The sequence below is a fragment of the Phaethon aethereus genome (genome assembly GCF_964289735.1).
Source record: "Phaethon aethereus genome assembly, chromosome: 7".
In the NCBI taxonomy this organism is placed as follows: domain Eukaryota; kingdom Metazoa; phylum Chordata; class Aves; order Phaethontiformes; family Phaethontidae; genus Phaethon; species Phaethon aethereus.
In genome coordinates, this window is record NC_138583.1 from 18,766,396 (window position 1) to 18,790,233 (window position 23,838).

General features: G+C 35.2%; 1 protein-coding gene across 3 annotated transcripts in view; it reads left to right on the top strand.

Moving 5' to 3' along the window:
- Window positions 1–23,325, top strand: part of PPP3CB (protein phosphatase 3 catalytic subunit beta) — a gene marked incomplete at both ends in the record, with an annotated part of 42,810 nt that extends 19,485 nt beyond the window's left edge. For 2 of the 3 annotated variants that reach the window (XM_082001913.1, XM_082001914.1), the window contains 10 exons: window positions 564–709; window positions 5,843–5,982; window positions 6,078–6,155; window positions 6,250–6,344; window positions 8,030–8,155; window positions 10,197–10,274; window positions 14,751–14,835; window positions 15,726–15,823; window positions 21,447–21,476; window positions 23,147–23,325. In XM_082001913.1, the coding sequence (XP_081858039.1) occupies window positions 564–709; window positions 5,843–5,982; window positions 6,078–6,155; window positions 6,250–6,344; window positions 8,030–8,155; window positions 10,197–10,274; window positions 14,751–14,835; window positions 15,726–15,823; window positions 21,447–21,476; window positions 23,147–23,325 (1,055 nt within the window). The remainder of the gene's footprint in view (window positions 1–563; window positions 710–5,842; window positions 5,983–6,077; window positions 6,156–6,249; window positions 6,345–8,029; window positions 8,156–10,196; window positions 10,275–14,750; window positions 14,836–15,725; window positions 15,824–21,446; window positions 21,477–23,146) is intronic. The other variant, XM_082001915.1, reaches the window with a different exon arrangement.
- Between the last annotated feature and the right edge of the window lie 513 nt (window positions 23,326–23,838).

The window sequence follows — 23,838 nt, forward strand, 5'->3', positions numbered from 1 at the left end:
AAAGTGACTTGCTGAGCAGCGTTGTGAAGCTAGCAAGAAAACCCTACAGACGAATACTTTTTCCATTTGGGGGTTTGATTTCGACTGTACTAGTAAGAGAACTCTTCTGTTGATGTAAGCTGCTCCTCCATTTAGTGGCTTGTGTAAGTATTGATCCAGTGATAAATGGCTCATTTGCCCTGTTAAAACCCTGTGATGTAGGTAAAAGTGATGTAAATGATGAAAAACTTCTCAGCAGTATTTTACACTGAAGTGTGCTGTATAATTGTATAATGCAAAATAATCCTGTGATTTTTTTTTTTAAAAACAAGAGTAGTTTCTTGACACTTGAGATAACAGAAGAAATAATGAAAAAAATTTACAGTTCGGGAAAAGAATATGTCTTAGAAAATGTGCTTGCTGTTGTGGTGTTTGGAAATGCTCATTTAAACCCAAAAATATTCATTGCTTTGGGTTTTTTTTTAAGCATTCACTTTGAGATTTGCTCTTGTAATTATGATCCACTAGATTACTTCTTCCATCTTATATGGATTTTTAAATGTTTTATATTTTCTTTCCTGCAGGTAAAATAAAGTACTCAGAAAGAGTCTATGATGCTTGTATGGAAGCTTTTGATTGTCTCCCTCTTGCTGCTCTTCTAAATCAACAGTTTCTTTGTGTTCATGGTGGACTTTCACCAGAAGTTAATACACTAGATGACATTAGGAGAGTGAGTATTTTGTGTATTTGAAAATAAGTGGAAATACAGATATTTATATGATGCTTATACAAAGTCATGTTTGTGATATTGTCATTATATTGTTTTCTGTTTATGTCTCTCTTGGAAGTGTAGATCAGGAACTGAAATGTAGGCTAAGCAGTATCATAATTAAAAACTCTTGGATTATCTAGTGTATTTTCCATTAGTAGATCTCATTGGGACAGCTGGGACTGTTACAAAACACACACAAAAAAAACCCCTCACAAACTTCATCTAGTTTCCCATAAATAGCTCCATATCCAGTCGAAAAAGTGCTTTGTATTTCTTTGTAGTTAAGAGCTAGTGTTCTCATGGCTTTCTGGACAAAACTCATGGAAGTTAATTGTAACCTTAAAATTGTTTAAAATGGCAAGTTTGGTACGCATTTTGAGTAACAGCTGTGGAGTACTTCTCACAGTGGTAAATGTGCTGAGTATATCGGTAAGAAGAATGAAAACAAGTTTTAAAAATTGTGCAATGGAAACACTAAATGATGTGCAATTTAAAGGGAAGAAGCTTGTGATGATATGAGGTATCTCTAATAACTTGGTTTCAACTTGAATGGACTGCTGATGTCAGGTGAAGATTGTATCAGACGGGGATTTTCAAACTCAATTACTTTCCTTTTTGTATATGCTTTTTGACTTATTTTAGTTAACTTAGCTGACGTCTTGACTGCTGCATTTGGAAATCAAAATCATTCCTATTATTATTAGTAACAGCTAAAGTGTAGTTGATTTAAGCTTAAAATATAAATAGGTGGCTCTAACAAAGTTTTGGGATTATAGGTAAGGATGGAAGAAAAAAGTTGTTTAACCACATATGAAAGAAGATATGTGGGGACCTATTTCAAAAAAGATCTAAATATCAGAGAGAAGGAAAAAGTATGTTCCTAATTTGGTTTTACAGTATATAAATATTGATGGCCTCTTTTGTCTTTTATCTTCATTTATTGTATTTCTCATTTTCTTAGCATTTTCTAAGGTAAAGCATTTTCACAGGTAAAGTACCTGTACTCCTTTTTTTTTCCACCTCTCCCTCTCCTCAGATTTATAGGCTGCTGTCCAGTTGAATCTTTATTTCTGAATTCACCAGATTTTTTTTTTTTGTACTGACTGGACCATTTCAGGGCTGGAATGTCAGCTTATTTCACTTACAGACATTACACTGCCAAGCAGAATGATGTGAGAGGAGAATAAAATGGTAGAAACAGAGAGGAAGCATATTTACAAACTCAGCGTTGCAAGTGGGAAAATGTACTGAGGCGCATTGCGTTTTTGGAGCAAATACTAACGTGTACAGAAATCTATATGCATTGTGCAGAAAACAAGAAGTAAGAAAGGAAAACAAGTAAATGGTGCTGTTCTGACAAGGCCTTAACACCTCTCATGTTACAGACGAAAAGAAACATGGTCAAAGTTTTTTGGAAAGTAGTGTTAAGGAAACATAGTCTGGAAAAATACTTTGGAAAGCCACTGTCATAATAGGGTTGTAATTCATTTTTCTTTTAGTGTCTGTCCTGGTTTAGTCTTGCAGCTGATCAGGTTTCAAAGTGTCAAGTAAATTTAATTAAAAGGTAATCCTGTCATCTTGGCCTATACTTTCATATGTGCTTCTGTAACACTCAAGGCTACATCAGGATGAAATATAAGCTTGTATGTTTTTTTATATATATATATGAAAATCTGCATTGTATATTGCTTCTGGTGAAAACCACATTTTTGTTTTACCACAAATGTAAGGCAGTGTTCGTTGGGCCTTTTTTGTTTTTTAAAGAATCATGTGGTAGCTTGGAAAAGGCACACTATTCATGGGTTGGCAGCAGCTTCAATAACTGCATTAGACCTTGGCATGCACCGATATTGTAAATACATGTAAATTAAATGGGTGATGTTTTTATATCTAGGAAAATATCATATACTTGTGATGCAAGTGTAGTGTGCGAAATGACTTCTGTAAACAGTCAAGACAATTGCATAATATTATAAGCCTTCTGGTTTATTAGCAGAAGTTCTTATTAAGGAGAAGTCTCTGCAAATGTGTAGGCATAATCATCTGGCGTAAGAAGGGAAATCGCATCTCTCTAAACAGTATAGGAATCACTTAAGAAAAAAGAGAAAAATTCTGTGCAGGTGCAATTTCTTCTGGATGAAGTCTTTTGTCAGTATTATTGACATTGAGGAAGGCGATTAAACTACACAAATAATTCTTTTTGCTGGCATGAACTTATTTCCAGTAGAGGACAGCTATCATAGTAGCTATGACAGTAAAGCCTAACCAGAAAGATTGCTGCCAGTGCTTCTTATTTCTGGGAAAATGGAAGTTTGTGAAACTTGCAGTAATCTGATTTTTATTCTGTGAACTTTGCTTATACAAATGATCTAATTGTGTTGGTAAACAGTGTCTCATTCGGACATGTCTGTCAACTTAGAGATGCTGTTTAGTTGATTTCATCACACTGGCAAGACTTCTGCTCAAACAAAATTCCAGGAATTGTGGTTTTAAGCCTAATGATTTATAAGGAGGGAAGATAAGATTATGGGAACTCTTAATTTAAAGAAGAGACACAGAGAATTTTCTTTCTCATTTACAACAGATGTTTGTTCTTTTCTTTAGTTCTTGGTGATACTAAGGCTTGATCAGCAAAGTGCCTTGACACATATGGGGGAACTACTGGGAATCTGTCTTTATGATACCTTGCTGCTTTTCTGTGGTCTGCTGAAATTTCCTTTTCTTTAGTAATACATGGCGACTGCCACGCTTCACTGTCCTTCACTTTGTTTTTAGGGCTTTACTATGTGATAGTTCTCAGGAAAATTAGGACAGATTAAGTAAAACTGGTGTCCGTATTTTAAAGTATATGAAACTTCTGTGAAGATCTTTTGCCTCAAAAGTAAAGTAGTTTTAATTTGCTGTACCTTGATCTACCTCCAAGGTTTTGCTACTCCTGAGTTTGAACATCCATGTGGAGGTATGATGCACTTTAGTTTAGTAGCCCTGATGACATAATACCTAGAAATTAATTTAGATTTAAATATCTTATGCGATGTATTAAAAATATACTACCTATTTCTGTTTTAACACCAGGTTTAGTAATACTTATTCTTGAATAAAATTGTCTTTCTCAGTTAATCATATTTAGATATGTTAAGCTAATTTGTATTGAGATTCTGTTTTGCCATAGTTGCAACATATTCAGAAATAGTTCATCAGTAACAAGTGTTTTGAGTTGACTCATGTCCTTTGTTAACTTTCTTGCTGTCCCAATGTAGAGAATCCCTTAAGTTGCTTGTTCTGATTTAATATATGCAATCTGGGTTGAGTAGCTTGCAGTGACATTTCCTTAAATTTTGAGATGTCTTGAGAACCATGCCAGTTGGTAGACTGTCTAGTGAAGGAGACACTGATTTGGGGTGTGTGTGTGTAAGTATATTTATTTTTTACAAACTGACCTCCTTACTTCAAGAAATGGTTATGTTACTGTTCCAATGCTATGATAAAGTAGTTTGGGAGAGGGGTGTTGCTCGCAGTAACCAAAGCTTTTTATTTATAATGTCTCTATCCATTTGGCCAAAGTCATAAGAAAAGTCTTTCAAGAATAACTCAATAAAATTTCTTAGAAATGCTTTCTAGACTTTCAGCCTTCTGTATTGCAGGAAACATCAATTGGCAAACAGTTCAATCTTCCTTGTGTGAATGCTTCTGTTAGCTTCTGGACCCAATTTTATTGCTGGAGGTTTAGAAACTTGATGGTTTAATCTACAGAAATTCAGGTACTTGCCGAAGTTGATGGACTGACTTCTTCAATCCGGAAGAAATATTCCATACCGGGTTTTATCATCCAGTGTGGGAGATGTTAAATCACTGGATTTTTAATACTGAGTAAATTCCAACAACCATTTCAGTTAATACCTGCCTTGCCATTATCTGGCAGGAATTTGTAAAGATCTGGACCTCTCCACTTATGTTACAGGTGGCAGCCTCGGGAGCTCTGATTTTCCAGGGCATGAGAGAGCTTGGCACTACTGCTGGTTCCATATTTGAATGGATTCCTATGGACCGTTAGACTCAAATTCACCAGGTGCTCACCAAACCTCCCTTCGAACCTGTCATGAAGAGTTAAGTGTTCTCTAGTACCATCAAAGTCATCTTCTTTGGTATGGGAAGTAAAGCAAGATAAATGCGCTGTCCATCAAAGAACTGTTCCTACATTTCTTGGATAAAATCATCTTGTGAACAAACTCCAGCTACATACCAATCAAATTTTACATTGAATCTGGGATACCTAATTTCAGTTCTGGGACATCAGAGACTGATTGACTGTTACTTACTTACGCAGGGTATTTTCCTTTTATGTTAACAAATGTGCTGTCCTCCTTACCTCTGCCCCTTTTCACTGTGGTGAAATTTCACTAGGAAAGTTGCAGGCTGCCAGAGCAGGTGTTTCCAAGTGGAAATCTGTAAAGCAGCAGCTAGAGGAAAGAAAACAAAAGACGACATCTCCCAAAATGCTTATGGCCCATTACACCAGGCCTGTAGCTGAGAAATAAAGCCTGTATGAAAGAGTAAGATGGCTAAGCAAGTCACCTCTTCATTACATCGTTAAACAATCCGTTATGAAGATGGGTGTTTCAGGGGTTTTTTTGGTTGTGGTTTTTTATATATATATTTAGTCTTTTCTAGTCAGTGCTAATTATTCATGCTTTTCTTTTATCATTCCTGTTTTCTGTACTGTTTCTCTTTGCTAATTCCTGGTAGTGTCTCCAGATTTGTAGATATGGCATGTGCATGAAAAAAGACCGTTTTGTTCCTTCTCTGTAACTCGACCTTGTATTACACATATCCATCAGTCTGGAATTTATCTCCCTTCTTTTTACCACTAATAAATCTTATTACTCTTAACAGGTTTGGTTCTTTTGGCATGCCTCTGCCTTATGTCATGAGGAGGAGAGGAAAAAATATACAGAAACTACTTCTCTTTGATATGGTTGGGATTTATTCTAAAAAAGCTTGGTATTGATGGATATGTAGTTTTAATGAATGTGTAAAACTTACTGATTTAATATTCAAAGAACCTTTTTGCTGTTGCCTTTTCTCAAACAGTTAGATAGATTCAAAGAGCCTCCAGCATTTGGACCAATGTGTGACTTACTGTGGTCAGATCCTTCAGAAGATTTCGGAAATGAAAATTCACAAGAGCATTTCAGTCACAATACAGTCAGAGGATGCTCATACTTTTATAGGTGAGAGTATGCTATGGTCTATTTGATGTTTTAATGCTGACTCTTGCATATTTTAAGAGAATTGCTTTTACTTATAGTTGGTTTTCATTTCACAGCTATCCAGCAGTTTGTGAATTTTTGCAAAATAATAATTTGTTGTCAATTATTAGAGCGCATGAAGCACAAGATGCAGGGTAAGTACTTTGTGTCCTTCATGAAATTATTCGCAGTGTAAAATAAAGTTTGCTTATTGCTGTAAGATGTAAAATAATCTGTTTGATTTTGCAGTTATAGAATGTACAGGAAAAGTCAAACTACAGGGTTCCCATCATTAATAACAATTTTTTCAGCACCTAATTATCTGGATGTCTACAATAATAAAGGTAAGAACTTATTTTTAATTTATTATTACATATAGTTATTAATAACATCTTACTAGATAAGTCATCTAATATCAACAATTTTTTGCCAGGTAAGAAATTAAAGGACAAAAAAATCCATTAATAAAAGTTACATTATGAAGAGGAGCACGTGACATAAATGACTAAGAGTACCTTGAAGCAGAAGTGTGGGCAAATGTTTCCTGTGTAAAAATTGTTGCTATTTAGTACTTACGAATGTGTCACCTGGTGTTTTCCAGTCAGGCAAGGCTTTCCTGTGCTGTGAGTTTTCACTCCTCTGGTTGTCTTTAGTTTGTGAACTAAGTAAGGAAGGGAGGAAGCACTGATCAGCAGCCTATGCATAAGGTAGTTTGTGTTGTGTATCACGGCATCTGAGAGTCTAATTCTGGACGGAAGAAATTACATGCGGATGAACTCCACGAATGTGAATTACGGTAGGTACCTTGGTGAAGAAAACCAAAACCCACCATGCTTATAAATAGGTGGTCACTGGGAAGAAAATGAGACAGGGAAAATGTGTGTTTTGTGGTGGTACAGGACCATGTCTGGGAAATCAAGAAGGAGCAAGGACTGACCTAAATACTGATCACCATGGGAAATGTTATTAGGGAGGTATAAAACAGAAGGAATTACTTTTTGTCCATCCTCTGCTTTTTGTCCATCTCCTGTTGCACAAGAGAAGCATGCTTAATAATGTGGAGAAAGGTTTACAAGTCAGAATTACAGAGAAGAGTATAACTGTGAAATAATAATACTCATAGATAAGAACTAAGTTCAACAACAGAAATAATTAAAAATAAAGCCTGCTGAAATTCAAGTATGATGTTAAAGTATGGCATTTCAAGTATGTGATGAATGGGTGATCCGCAAATGTTCAGACAGGGTTCCTTTGAAACCAAAACCTCTTTCCTATTAAATGCATGCATTTTCTCCCACCAGCCTCAAAGTAGCACCTCCCCAACCCATACCACTTCTGTAGGGTGATTAACTGCATAGAGGAAAAGATGAGCTGTTGTTACTTGCACTGATTGTAAAGAAAGCAAAAATAAAAATAGGTTCCAGTGGCTTTTTACATTTTTTCAATATTTCTGTGGCTACTGCGTTTTAAGAATCTGTTTTCACGTCAGCTATTCTCAGTGTAGTGCAAGCTTAAGTATCAAAAAATGCAATCAACACTTACTTAGCTTTAGAATGCTTCTGTTTCTCTGCTTTGTTTCCCTGTGCTCCCCCTTCTCCTTCCCCTTCTCTAACAGAAAAAAGATTTCTGTTATTTTACTCCAGGCTTACAATGTGGGAAGACACATACGAAGAATAAAACCTGAACCTGAATATACCACTGTTCTGAGTTAGGATTTTGTTCAAGTTGCTGAAATGATACCTTTTCAGGACCTTTTAAAATCGTTGTTCATTGTAGACCTATTTTAGGATAGTACGGCACTATACTGGCATGTAACAGTACCTTAAACTGCAACATTTGCAATAAAATAAAATCCAAAGTTCTCCACGAGAAATCTGTCCTGTAAATACTGTGAAAGAAAGAGAATGGATTATCTCTGTGTTTATTTTGTCTATAGTATAAAATAGAGCTAAAACAACCCTGTGATTTTACATTTGTGGTACTCGCAAGTTTTAAACATTCTTTCCAAAATGTCTGAATTCTATTTTAGCTGCTGTATTAAAATACGAAAACAATGTGATGAATATTCGGCAATTCAATTGTTCTCCTCACCCTTACTGGCTACCAAATTTTATGGATGTTTTCACATGGTCTTTACCATTTGTTGGAGAAAAAGGTAGGCAAAAGTTACACGTCAATGAATTCTTTCCTGTTTCTCCCAGATTGATGATGGGAAGATTTTTTAAAAATATATTTATCAATGAGAGATTAATTGCATAATTTTTGTGAAAATGGGTATCTGTGTTTGTCTTTATCAGGTAGACTTCTTGGATGCTTAATTAGAAAGAAGATTTGGTAAAGTTGTTAAACTGATTTGGAGGATTTTTTTGGCATGTGAAAATGCCATTTCTGAGAAAGGATAGACTAAAGACAACTTCTTATATGGGTTTTAGTTACTTTCTTCACCTGTTTCAGTTAAGATAGTTAAAACTGCATCTAATAAAGCAGAGGTGTTAACAGAAATTGTAATTCCCATTGAGGATATATACTTGCATTGTTAAATAGTACCTTTGAACTGCATTTGGAATCAATATGAAAGTTGTTCATATTCTACAAAATGCTATGGTTACATACATCAATGATCTTGTATAGTTATAGGTATAAACTGTGTTGAGATCTTCATGTAAAATTTTAACTTTTCTACATAGTTAGATTGACCTTCATTAAAGGTAGCTCTTTCAGTTATGATTATTCTTGTAAAAAAAGATAATTTAGCACAGATGTATTATTTTTTCCCCCTCTAGAGTTGATACCTCTGAATCTAGGACACTGGGGCTCCAAGTAGTCTTCGGTTAAAAAGCAATGAGGTTAGAGGCTAAATCCTTCCATGACAGGAACTGCTCTTTTTATAAAAGAGATCTGGAAAGCTCTTTACATTTCTATGAAAAGTATTCTTGAGATTATATATTTACAGTCATATAAACCTAGGAATCTATTATTTGTTTATATTGTCTTTTGTGAGCAGTTCAAAGCAAATAATTTGGACACTTTAGTGTGGTTAGCCCCCTCAATAATTTTTTTTTATATTTAAATGGTGGGACCTGACGTTTGAAAGGAGATTTTTGTTTATAGCTCTCCTACCCAATGATGCAATAGACAACCCTTTGCTGTCGAAGATGGTAATACCGTTTATTTTGCTTTTGTTATGCTGCTGGTAATGAGACATCAAGTACCAGTAAATCAGTTGCTCATTGACCTGCTCTATGCTTAAGATTGCTACAGTCATGGCCCTTGTAGTTTGTCTTGACTTTGGACAAACACATGCTCCCATGTTTGATGAAGAATACAGTGTCAATATTGTCTGGTCTGCATCGAACAGATAAAAATCAGAGTAATTTGTTTGGTTACTTTCAGTAGAGTAGAGAGTAACTCCTTCCGAAGAATACCATAGCAGATAACATAGGGATTGTGTGAATTAGTCATGAATAAATATAGACAGCATTTTACAGGACTTCTAGCCATCTGACTGAACTTCTGGAATAGGTTTCTGAACACTCTAGGGGGAGGAGAAGTTTGACTGTTTTAAGAAAGAGTCTTATATACATGGGAAAGATCAAGTGGCAGAATAGGGAGATTCTTGGAGAAAGAAAATACAAGCTTTTTGAGACAAGTTTGTGTATCTGCTATGTTGATATTTTTAAGGGGAGTTTGAAAAGACATGTACTTTGCACCACATTTATAGAAAATATTTTTCTGCTTCAGTGCTTCTGCTACATGCCTGCAGGTGCCAGGAATGAAATAGTTTTCTCTTACTAAAGCCAAGTTCGAGCAGTCCCAATGTTTTCATATTTGTAAAGTAAACTTTAAATTAAGTAAATTTTGCATAAAAACTAGTTCAAGTACTTATCCTGATGTAAAAATACTAATACACAAAAAGAGAATTCTTATCTAAAAGAACTCCTTGTAAGATAGGAGAGAAAGCTCCTTTGTGTTCTTTAATTGTTAGGTGGTATAATTTTTAGCTGCTTATTTTTCTGAGCTTTTTAAATTCTGTGGCAGTGAACATCAAGAAAACCACATTTTTTTGAAACCAGGGCAATGACTATGATGTGGGGAGTTCATTCACTATAGTTGCTGGTGACTAGTTACATCTTGTGTGCATGGAAATATTTAAAATTCTACAGGGAATGAATTAAGATTTATTTTTTCCTATACAGTAACAGAAATGTTGGTGAATGTTTTGAGCATTTGCTCTGATGATGAACTGATGACAGAGGGAGAAGATCAATTTGACGGTAGGGGTTACTTTAAGATATATAAATCTTTTTAATGGTAATAACTTGTGACACAGTTAACTTAGACTACTGTGATACTACCTGGAATTTGAAGAAAATTGCCTTCAAATTTTTCTTTAGATAATGACACTTTGGGGATTAGAGAAGGGAATTGTGGTTTTGTGATCAAGAAGCAGTAATGGTGTCCTTTGCAAATATTAATATCTGATTTCTATTTAAAACTGAAAATTTTGTGGAAAATTATCAGACTTGAAACATAGTGAACTTACTTTGTTAATATTTAGAATAAATTATTACAAGACCTTAAAATTCTTAATGATTGCTCTTCAATAAAGAGTTGATGTAGGTGAAAGTCAGATATAATATTTCTTATGGCAAAGTACTACACCAAAAAGTATGAAATACAAGTTTAAGTCTTGATGTTTGAGTTTAAAGCATAGAAGGTAGGAGAACTTTTATACGTACGTTGTATAATATGTATTTATGTAATGAATTATAACATCTTTCTATCTTGTAAACTATGATACAGTAGATTGTTAAGGAGATGTTTGTAGCATGATGATTAAGTAGCAACATTAATATGAAGACCTAGCATATCACACTGTGTTGGTTTTTTTACAGTAGTGCTTAATGTCACACCTAAAAGTTTCTTAGACTTGTTTCATTTTACCCAATAACAGAACTGATTTGGTGGATTGTTTGATGATGGGGGAGGAGGAAGGAAAGTTTCAGCAGCTGTTGAGGAACACTAAAGATCATTTATAAAGATAGTAGACACATGACCCCATTCTTAATGTTTGATAACTACTGTGTTTCAAATTCAGTAGCAGAATAGTGTTGTGCTAAGCAGCTGTGTGGTGTAGGTTGGAATGCATTAGTTATGAGCCACTTGAACTTTGCTACCATTTAGATTGTTTCCAGAAATGTGAAAACTTAGAAATGGTCTCAAATGTGATACTGCAAGCAGTTAATTTAGGTTTTCCATTCAAGTAATCCTACTAAACTGAGCATAAAGCAATTACACCAAGCATTTACAGGGTAGGGTTTGGTGGTGTTCTGAGACATTAGGATTTAGGTTGTCCAGTGTAAGTGCAGTGATCAGTTAATTGCATATGCCCTGTCTTTATTACAGTAGATGCAGTTTCCTAATTTGAATTATTTTATTCTTCTGTCTCCTTTAACAATTTCTTTGCTTGGTGCATCTCTTAATGCCACCTAGGTACCGTCTACGCTTTATCTTTCTATGTGAATGGATTTTTTTTTTAACTGTTGACTTTCAAGCTTTCACTTGTTTATTGTCAAATTTTAAAATACACTCAACAATTCCACTTCTTGTTTGATGAATGCATTTTTAAGTGTTGCAATTTTCCATTTTATTTTTTCACATTTCTTCTCCATTCCTTCTTTATTACCACTGCCAAGTTAAATATCTTTATTTTATTTGTCTCACTCACCTTTTTCTTCATCGTTCACTTCCTTTTTTTCTGGACTCTCCATCTGAAGAGCGACTCATATATGGCAATAAAAAAGGTACAGACCAGACAGAGTAGGAATGTTTTGAAATATGACTTCATAGAACCTGGCAGTATAAGTATTAATGTAGAAAATACTTTTCTGTTGAGACACATATGTAGAATATTATTATTATTAGCCATTTTAATGGGATGTTTACGAAGGCTTGTATATTTTGTTATCAGAAGTCATATTCCAAGACATCTGTCTTTCTGTGCATGAATTTTTTTCCTCCTTTCTTCCATTCCTTTTTTGGTAGAATTTCATTCTTTACCTATTTCTAAAATTTTATCTTTGGTCCTGCATGTATAGGGAGCGTTCAGTTGTCTGTCTTGCTCTTTAAAAATTTTATTGTGAGCTTTTTTTTTTAAGATTGTGCATGGAATGTATTTATACAATGTTCCAAAACCTGGTTTCTATAGTACTTTTAGTTTCCTTCAACTGAGATGTCAAAAAGGTACTTTTTGATTGTATGTACAGTTGTGAAGATGGCTGCATACAAGATGTAAAAAGAAGCCTACTAACTTAAATTCATGATCTATCATCTGTTTCTCAGAAATTCCAGTGTAGATAATTCTGTGCAGAAAAATTCTTCTCACCATTGCTTACCTAATAACCAATTTGTTTTCGGTATAAATTTGTCACTTGCAGAGAATATTTCTAATACTTGGGAGTGCATTAGATTATAAAGAGATTTCCAAAGTTTATGTGAATTCTTTGGAACATAATAGTATGAGCATTTCAGGATTTGTTTCTTGTGCAGGCATTGGGAATGGAGAATGAGAGAGTTCTTTGTCATATCTCCTAATTTAGGGTGTAATCAAGATGTTCTTCTGCAAGCAGATGCCACCTTACTGTCTCTTCTCTGAACTACCCAGAATTCAGTGGCCACATTAGTGCAGTGCTGCTGCATTTCGGCATGGCTGCATTACTTCTGTAGGGCTGGGGCAATGAAAGATCATGTTAAAAAAATAAAGACCAAAAAAACCCCCAAACAAACAAACAAAAAACCACCAAACAAACACTAAAACTACCCCAAACCAGCCTTTTTCTTTTTAAGGCACAGGGACCTTCCGGAGTTGAGATACAGGCACTAGCACTGCCTGAAATCTTTCAGCCTGCATGTTACAGCGTTGCAGCAGCGTAGCCCTCAAATAGGTGTAGGTAGGAGGAAAATTGAGGCACTTGTACGGAAAGATTGATGGTGCCTTGTTTAGCCCTAGCCTTTTCAAAAACTCTGAAAGAGACTCCTCATTCCAGATCCTCAAGCTGTTATTTAATAGTGTTCAAAGAGAGAAAGTAAAAAGTTCTAGAACTTTAAAAGTCAAAAGTTTAAAATAAATTCTTTTCAGTAAAAGTTGAATGTTTCAACCCATCCTATTCCAAGTTTTTTCTGAGCCTTCTGGTTTTTGTTTGTTTGTTTTAATTTGGTGTCTGCAGTTCAGTAAAGTTGTTCCTTCATCTAAAGAAGCTTTACTCGGTAGTACCTGGCTTTTTCATTTCTTTTAAATGGATTGGCAGATATTTGTCATACCCTGAGATACTTTCATTGTGATCATAAGAAAGATTGTCTCCTCCTCCCTTTTTTCTTTGTCACTACTATAAGTTTTCCTTCTTGTGTGATTTTATTGTTGTTTGCTCCTATATGCCTTATCCTTTGTATTTTATTGGGTTTGGTGTTCAGGGTGGGAAGTCTCCCCACTCTTGTGCAATGGAAGGCTTTGCGTTCTTGCAGCTGTGGTCTGAAAAGGGTGACTCTGTTGTGCTAGAGTGTGTGGACTCTGATGTGGAAGCTAAATACTAGTGAGCAGGGATGAAAAAAAAACTGTGGATATGCCGCTTTTCTCTGCCCACTTCTGTGATCCTCTCTTCTACATTCTTGCAAATTAGTTTGGCAACTTTTTAATGAGTACATTTCCCCCAGGGTTGAAGAACAGTGATATATGGAAGATCTGGAATACCTAATAGAGCTGTCTGAGTTTGTTCACTTTTGGCCTGCCCCCCAAACCCAGTGGTTGAATTCAAAGTATGACTGAGTTACTCTTATCTTGGTGTGCTTAATACTCTGTTTCCCCAAAGACTGAGGAGAAGTAAGGATTTTAGTTTTGGCATTTCCTCATCTGCCTTTACTGTTTTAGTGTAATTGAGGAGTCAGCAAAAGGAAAGGGAGGATGAGGGGAAGGATGACTTCTATACATTGAAACAAACCAGTGATACCTAGTGTTGGAGAAAGGAGCTTCTGTTTTTATAACATCAAGGCTGGCAAAGGTGGCTGTCCTTCCCAATCGCAAGCCTCCTTTCAGAGTTTTGTCTTCGCTTTTACCTGTCACAAATAGTATGTCTCCGCTCTGTGGAATGTGCGGTGTATATACTCCAGATCTTTGGTATTTGTAATATCTTCAAATGATGCAAACCTAAGATGATACAGAACACAGAATTAGGTGATAAGGGAGATAACGCTGCAATTCTTCAGCATTTTGTGTTTTGGGAAGTTGACATAAAAACAAGCGAACAAACTGTTTTCTCTTGGACAGCTGTGTAAGAATTAACAATAAATCTTTATTTTTTTGTGGCTTAAATATCTCTTTGGCTTCTGTATTGGGCTGCGTGCCTACAACTCGATATACACAGATGTCAGTGAAGAATTTCAAAAGTAAAATTTAGGCAAATGAGTTATGATAGTTACTACACTGTAGTGGTGGTAATTCAGATGCTTGCTAGCTTTAGCAAATCACTGTGAACATCTTAAAATTTTTTGTGTGTGTTTTGTGGACACAGAGGTGATGATGGTTTTGATGGCATTCTGAAGCCATGATTTCATAACTTTGTGCCCTTAAGTGTTTGGGTACTGGCCTCCTGTGAAGAGTACTGAACTTAAAACAGTTGTTTTGAATTCGATGCACTTTAAAATGGTGGCCTTGTAAATACTCATGAGCTTGAGACTCTCTCTTATTCCATTGAAAGTAGGTACAGCTGCCGCACGGAAAGAAATAATCAGAAACAAAATTCGTGCAATTGGCAAGATGGCAAGAGTCTTCTCTGTTCTCAGGTACTTGCATGACTTCTGCATTCCTGAAATGCCTCTTATTATGTAAATTAGGAAAATGTATCTCTCTTCCCAGTAATGGATGCCAAACATTTTTCAGGGACATCATTGTGCATCAGAATCTTGTTTGGCGTATTGGTGCACCCCATTGATATTGGTATTTTTGTTTAAAGAATGTTTTTAAGTTATGTTTGAGACATGTTTCAAGAAATTAGAGAACGTGATCTTTATTTTACAAGTTATTTGTCCAGCTGTTAACTGCAAGTGTTGGAAAGACAATACCAAAGTAAAGATACTGAAATCAAGGTTGTAATGGAAGAGGTCAGGACTGGCTCAGAAAATTTCTGTCATACCAGAAAGTTGAGAACTAGGGTTTTTTTTTTTTTGTCTCGGGTTTTTGTTTGTTTTCAGCTTTTAAAAAAATACCATTTTCTTGTACCTGTCTAGATCTAGAGATTTCGTGATCATGTTTACTCAAAACGTATAGTTTTCCACAGACTATAATTGTTCAAATAGGTATAATTTTTTAAAGTTTATATTTCCTGAAGCATAGACACTTCAAACAAAATTGTGGCTTGTTTTATGGCACTGAGATGCATTCAGTACCTCATGAGACATTCAGTGCTAATTTCAAAGCTAATGAGCTTGCGTGTGAATAATTACTTCGAATGTAGTTCAGAAGTAATCAGTGTTAATAACTCCTAAGCAGAGGAAAGACTGGTATGGAATAGAAATATTTTTCCCTTTCTAGTTGTTTGCATTTGAATTTACATTCGGTCTTGACATGCATGAAGCGCGGCAAAAGTAGACTCTCTCCCCATCCCTTATTTTACTTAAATACAAGTTTTCATGAGCATGTATTTAAGGGTTTGTTACTGTTTTTCTCACACCAGGGAGGAGAGTGAAAGTGTGCTGACACTCAAGGGTTTGACTCCCACTGGAATGTTACCTAGTGGAGTGTTGGCTGGAGGACGACAGACCCTGCAAAGTGGTAATGATGTTATGCAACTTGCTGTGCCTCAGATGGACTGGGGCACATCTCACTCTTTTGCTAACACTACACATAATGCATGCAGGGAATTTCTTATGCTTTTCAGTTCTTGTCTTAGCGGCTGATACAAGCATAGTGTTATGTGTTAATCAGGCAATGTGAAATGGATACTTAACCAGGGTATAAAACTAAAAGCAAATTAGTTCAGCGGTGTCAGGCCACATTTTTCAGACTTTGAGCTTCCATAGTTTACAGTTTTTCAGGTGGCACAGATGCCTGAAGTGGGGTGACCTTATAGATCTGCTGTTGAGGTGTTTTGATGATTACAGATACAAAAATGGCAATGTAATTTTGCATCATTGCTTTCCATTAAAATGATTTTATTATAGATGTGTTAGTATTTTCATTGACAATCTCAAATACTTGTTAATATTAACAAACAGCTACAGGATGCAGAGTTCCATATGACACTCCATTGATAGATTAAAATGTGCTGCGTTTTGTACCCTGGTAATTAATGCCAAAGTTTGTTCTCTATGTTGTTTGTCAAATGTTCTATGTATAATTGACCTCCCTGAATTGTCCTTGTAACATGCTGTTTCCTTCCTCTGCAGATGTAGCTGCTTTCTTAGATCTGTCTGTCTCTCTCTAGGTATAGATGTATGTCTGTATAAGTGTTAAAATTAAACCACTATCCCAGACACTTGTCTGTCTCTTGATGTAGAAGCAATGTTGTAGCACCTTGTTTTTGAGGTTTGCTGCATTTGCTGCCGCACATTGTCTGTGCATTTTGAACAATAATGTACTTGAAAAATACTCAGTAATTGTTATAAAATCAGTTGAGAATAAAGGGATTGAATTTAAAACTTGTAAATAAATCAAAAGGGTGTTATTAAGTGTGCATATATTTTTTTTTGCATGAAAATAAAAAGAACTCTATACAAAATATACCTGTAATCTGGCTCATTGAATATTTCGTAAAAGGTTTTTCTTCTTTTTTTAGTTTGTTGAATCATTGGATCATATTTTTCACAAGGCCCATAAGTGATTAACTAGGCTTAGGGAGTATGCTATGAGATTGTACCAAATGTATGAAAAGAACGAAGTCCAGGTTTCTGTTCACAGTGGTGGATAACTAAAATATACCAGTCTGAAACTGGACTTGATGTCAGCAGCACTCTTAACATAAATTATTCAAAGACTTTTTATTGGCCATCTTCAGGCTTTAATAGAAAGTATAAAACTGTTGTATGGGACCACTGAATTTTATAACTATTGAAAGATTGTGATATGTGAATACCACTTTTTACACAATCTATTTTCCAAAAGTAGCTACTTTTCACATTTTGTGATTTAGGCTGTTGTTTGAATTTTTAAAATTTTCTGTGTAGGTTTTTTTTTAAAGCCTTTCGCTCCATTTTCTATTAAACTATCAAAGCTGTTTTCTAGTAGCTTTGAAACATGAATGTCACATTATAAGTCATTTTTCAGTGGACATATAATGTCTACAAGTAAGTTTATATGTCCAGTGTATGTATGTGATTGTTTTGTGGACGTCTATAACAAGAAATGGTGTATGTTTCCTAATCCATCCAACTATTCCCAAAACATATGTTCTAGTTTTCATTTTCATTGTTTAATAAGATACTTTATTATGCTTAAAAAAATGAGTCTGCATTCCTCTCACTCATTGAACAGGTTTTTGTCCATGTTGCACTACAAATACCCGAGAGGATCAAACTGACTAGAAAATTTTTTTAACATAAAACATACAACTTTCTACCATTACTGAAAATGTGGGACCTTTGGAAAGTATGCAAAATGCATTTTGGATTTTTGTGGGTGTGTTTTCTTGACTAGAACTTTTGATGGCAATATTCCTTGATGCACTACATCAATATACGTCATTTGTTTTAGTCATGTTGATTGTTCAAAACAACTCATGCCAACTGTTAGTTCTCCTTACATTGCAGTAACTTCTATTTACTGATAAGAATTTTATTGTTTCAGTCTTCAGAAAGTAGAAGTTTTCAAATTATTATGCTCAACTGCAAAGCTAGAAATAAACCAAAAATGAAATAAAACTTACAAATCGACGCTTTCCTAAACCATTGTAATATCAGTGAATTCATATTCTTGGCAAAAATATGGTCACTGATAGTATAGTAGGATTTCTTACTACAAATATTGCATTACTTTTTGATGTATATTGTACTATGTTGCTCAATATACTATCAATAATTTACACTAGTCTAGATTTGAGAAAAATAAAAACCATAATATTAATAGTAGGGTTTTTTTTATTCTATTCTTCCGTTTGGTTGAAAATTCACAAAATTGACCAATGTCATGGGTTTTTCAGGTTTCAGTCTTGTAAGTGTTCATTTTTCAATGCAACACTGAGAAGAGTTGTGCTGGTTGCTATTAAATCTATAAGAAGCTTTGAAAGCTGTAAGAAATTGGAGTGTATATCTAAATTTCTCTAGAGAGCTGGGCTGAAATTTTATTATCAGGGCAAATGTATAGATAGACATATATATGTAAGTCACCATTATGGCAATGCGTATGCAATTTTTGCATATATGCTATTATAATTCTTAATGTCAGTAACAGTTCTGTACTAGATCTTAGCAAAATACCACTACTGTTTCAGGAATTTGTTCAGCCACAGCTCCTGTCTCCTGTGACATACTGGCCATTCTCAGAGGAGAGAAGCTTGTTGGCGCTGACATAATGCAGAGTAGAGTACCAAACGTGTTAAATCTAATGCAGCTGCTTTATGGGCAATGCTTGAACAGATTTTTACTGGAAAGCAGAGCAATCTGTGGGTGAAATACAAATCCTAACTGTAGCAAAAGGGTTAAACGAAGACAAGTCAGTAGAAAAGATAATTTTGGGAGAAAAGTGCAAAACCACGTCCTATGGAAGAAGTCAATATATGGTTGGGTTTTTTTTCCAGAAATACATGGATATATTTTTGAAAAACGAATCATAGGTTATTTTTAGATAGCTTTAATGCACTGGAATAAGAATAGACTTTGGGAAATCATGGCCTTTGTATGTTTCTCTTCTTTTTTTTAATGTAGATTTATGGTTTTTATTATTTATGTTGCTTGCATTATAGTAGCTGAAATACTAAAGACCATATTAAGTATTGTTCTTTAAAGTAGCATTTCCTAGTGTCTTGTTCTGTGAACTGAATCCAACAAAATTACTTTCTAAACTGAGTCAATGTCTGTGGGGGGAAAAAAAAAAAACCACAAACACCAAGAAACAAAACACCTAAAGCCTTATTCGGCAACATACTAAACACAAACCAAACTTAAAAATCCTGACTATTTCCATGGAAATCAGTAGAACAAGCCAAATAGTTCTTATCTTCCATTGCTGCCCTTGCTATTAGTCAGAGGGGCAGTAAGATAGTTTTTTGGTTTTATGTTGAAAGTTGGCAAGGATTTTTGTATCAGATCTGTCCCCTAAGTAAAGCAGGGGGAGAGCTGGAATTGAGAATGGAAATGCCATTGAACCCTGTTGCTTAAGCTTTGCTCTCAAGTCAAGAATTTTCTGAGCAAAGACTTCCTGGACTGCCTGTTATGTTAGTATGATACAGTATTTATTTGAGGTTTATCAGGGTTTACATAGGATACATAGGATAATTTGGATGTGCCTGCAAAAGAGAATCCAACAAAATTGTTTTCCAAATTGAGTCTTTACAGTTTTTTTGAAGTACTTGTATTTTCCAGTCAGTTTGTTCTTTTATGTCAAGTTAAAAATTATCTTTTTCTTAACTGTGGTGTATAGTCCAAGATCTTTTTGGAATAATAGTACTACAAGTAGAATGAACTAGGAGTAAATTTTGAAATTTGTATTTATGACCAAGCTACATAATTTACAGAGATAAATCAGTATTCGTGATCTTTTCAGGAAAAGATTGAAAACAAAGACATCACAGGTAACAGGAAATGGTGGAAAGAGGTGGTTTTTTACATAGTTTTGTGTTTGTATGGCAAATTGATTATAGTATGAAAGTGTGTATTTGGTGACTTTCTAAAATAATTCTTAAACTAATTTTTACAATTTGAGAAATTTTCTTTCCCTAATGTAAACATAAGTAACCATCTATTCAAGTGGCTTTTTGATTTAATTTTGGGATTGCCGTTATCTCTGTAGGTTTACGTGCAGGATTATTTTTTTTCTTGGTACCATGGAATGTGCAGTACGTAAAAGTTAAAATGCTGCATTAACCTTAAGAAATCCACATTATTTTAGTAGCTCTTATTGCAAGTATCTGATTTTATTTATTCATTCAGAGTATCTAGGTGGAAATTACCATTTTATGCAACAGTGAGGTTAAGGCATAGTGTAGGCAGTTGGTACGTAGCAACATACTGTAGGCAATTTAAATGTGTCATGGTTATGTTGGATAGGAAATAAGAAGTAATAAACTTAATTGGCTTTAAAGAATTCTATTCTGATCTAATGCCATATTTTCTCGTATAGCTAGTTTCCCCAACAATTGCTTGAATACTCTGTTAGGATTTTTGTTATTAACAACCTGTATCAAGCACTACACAAGTAGATTTACCTCTATGTGTGCTATTTTTTGTTAATATTTCTGAAATTACTGTATTAGAGGCACAGCACATAGTAGGGGAGGTAAAAAGTTGTTACCATTATTGAAACTTAGCTACAGTTTACATCGTAGTTACAAAGTGGTTTCTCTAGCAAGTCTGCCCTAATGGACAGTTATTTTTATATCCTATGCTAAAGCTTTCCTTTAACGTAAGCTACCCTTGTGTTAAAGCTTTCACTTCTAGAGCTAAAACAATTGGGAAAGATCTAGCACCTAAGAAATTACAGCAGATGTCATGGTTACTTAGTTCGAAAAACAACTAGTAAACTAGAATTGGTTTTTTTCATATTCACATAATACACCCACCAAGACTATGTTAAACCCAGACTTCTTCCTGCTGTAGACTTTGTTGATCCAGCTAAACAATTTACAAGACTGTAAATATGACTTGCTCGATTTGTCTTTTATGGTTTAAATTTCATAGTTCAGTTCTCAGAGATACCCGTTTTCGCTTAAAATACAGTGAGAAATGGAAGTACTAGTTAAACTTCAGGGAGCTGAACATAAAGAAAAAAGAATTTCTTGTTATTAGAACACTGCTAGTGTTATTACCTTCCTAGTAATTTAATGAAGCTCACTAATGCATTTTAACCTTCAGAAATAGCAGTCTCAAACAGATTTTTAGTATTTTTTTAAAATGATACCACGACTTTAACATCAGTTGAGATTTTCTGCTGCTGTCTTATAAATAAAAAACAAAACCAAAACACAAAAGAACAAAACCCACACCTTATAGAAACGTGCAGTTAATAGCATCAGTTAATTAGTGTTGCTTTGATATACGTTTAGTTCATAAATTGTATTAGCTAAAATGTAGGAGAAGTTTCACTTAAACTTAAAAAGAACCCCCCAAAACCTTAATTGTAACTAATTGTAATCTAATCTGGCGTAGCATACTATATTAAATTGATCATTGCCTTTTCTGCTATGCGATATTACACTCTTCATCTTTCTCATTCATTTTGCATGCATCTGCTCACTTCTGTACAGCCACTGTAGAGGCAATTGAGGCTGAAAAAGGTATGATCAGAGTCTCTGCCACTGGCAGAGATCTGTGGTGTCTGGGAGGGCATTCAAAAGTACTCTGTGTGGGTGTGTTTTACTTTCAACTTGCACAAGCGGAGATGAATCAACTGCATTGATTCATCCCTTTTACATGTAACATTCATTTCTGGCTTTAGGATGATGATTATTTTAGGGAATTTCTTGGGGGGGGGTTGGTCTTTTTTGTTTGTTTTTACAAAATCTGCAGTAGGTTTTTGTATAATAGCATGTTGTGATATGTGGTGTTGTCTTGAAGTCCTTAAAAACGATAGTGTTTAGTAGTTTTTTTTCTGCATTCAACTGCAAGGTTTTGTTTGATTGCGGGGGGGCTATATGTGGAAGGAGGGTTGTTTATGCATGCCTTTTCTCATAAAATCTATTTTAATGGCTTTGAACATTTTTTTTTTTAACTTTCCGTAATACATCTGGTAGTGCAAGATGTATAAATGTAACGTTTTTTCTGTACATTGTGAACATAATTTGTTGACCAAATTTATTTCTGGTATATGTGCCAGCCTGCCAGTGTGAGGCATATTAAATTCCATGGATTAGCAGTGCTTCTGTGCTAAATAAGTTGTATATACGTCCTTTGCTAGTGGTATTGAGCAAAATGCCATCAAATTATTTGGTGTTCAGAGTATTCAACATCAGATTGTTATCTTTTCAGAGATACTTTAATTTCCTCTTGCTCTATATTCAATGAAGTGAATGACGAACAGCATAGTGGCTGAGCGCGCTACCCTTGGGGTTTTTCAGATTTGGTCGCAAAGCACCATTTAATGACTGTATTTTTTTTTTTAATTAAGGAGGTCAGATCTCCAAAAATATAAACAACTGCCATATTCTGTTCTCACACACACATGCAAGAGGTCCCGTTGTTGTGAGTGGAAAGCTGTTCTTAAATCTCCAAAGAATTATTTCATCCCAAAGACTTCAGTCTGGTTGTGTGGTCAGCCATTTTCAGGTCTAGATTCAACTACATACCTCATTCATTAAAATAATCAGTAGCTAAATAATAACTATTTTCTAGACTTACTTTAAATACATCTGTATTTAAATGATACCATCGTTTAACCACAGTGCTAACTCAGTCATGATGATTGTGTCCGTTTCCGTCGTCCATATGATTAGCGCAGAACGTGAACCGCATCCCGCAGTTTTGGCTGCATGAAAACTGCAGGATCAGGCCGTCGGCGCGGATGCAGGACGTACACCTACTATTACTTTTGTAACGCTCTGCTGCTTTGCCCCCACTGCACTTGCTGGTGCTGCTTAGGTCTTACTGACGTTCCACCGAAGAGAAGGGGGATGTTAAGATAAGCCTGACGCACCGAACAGCAAGAGCAGTTGGTGTTGGTAGCTGACCACCCCAGGGACACGCAGAAGCAATCAAGTGGGCTTAAACCCCTTGATTCCAACTTGCAGAATATTTGCCATACTTTGTTCTTTCTGTTATAAACCGAAATCATGATTTTTGTTGAACATTTCAGGAAAGCAGGTTAGAGAAGCTTTTACTAATATAAATGCAGAGCCATAAGTTTCTTTGGCTGGTTTCTTACCTGTTTTTAAACATCATTTGTTAGAAAAAGTATATGCTTTCAACTTATTTTTCCATTACTGACATATCAAATTTGCATTTTGTTAAGCAATACGAGGATTCTCTCCGCAACATAAAATCTGCAGTTTTGAAGAAGCAAAAGGTTTGGATAGGATCAATGAGAGAATGCCACCAAGAAAAGATGCTCTTCAGCAAGATGGTATTAATACTATAAACACAACAAATGCCAATGGAAACAATGGAACTGGCAACAACAATGCACAGTGACCACGTCGGCTTCTGGTTTACTCACTCATGTCTTGCCTGAGAATTCCTAGATTACTGCTTTTTGATGTGACAACAGATGAAGTAGCCAGGGGGATCACTTCAAGTGACGACTTAGCATGAGGTGGAAGACCATCTGACGTGATCCTGCTGAAGACAGACCGTCGTGCTTTTGAGACAACAGCCCCTCTCCTTACATGGTGACCCGACCTCCTGGCAGCGTGCCTCACCTACTGACACGAAGTCCATCACCGGCTGCTGAAGCTGCAGAAGAGATCTGGGGAAAGCATCGGGCTGTTACCACTAAAGCACATCTAGACTAGCATCTTATGCTTATCGTTGTCAACACTTTTAAGTTTACATATGGAATTTTTTCTTCTAGTGTAGGGGTAGTTTCTTTGTTTTTTTTTAAATCAGACTTTCAAATACAACCCTAAGAGCTAACTATTTATTAATGGACATCGGTTTCATGAAATGTCTTTAAAATGATAGATTAGAATGGTCTTAAAATATCTG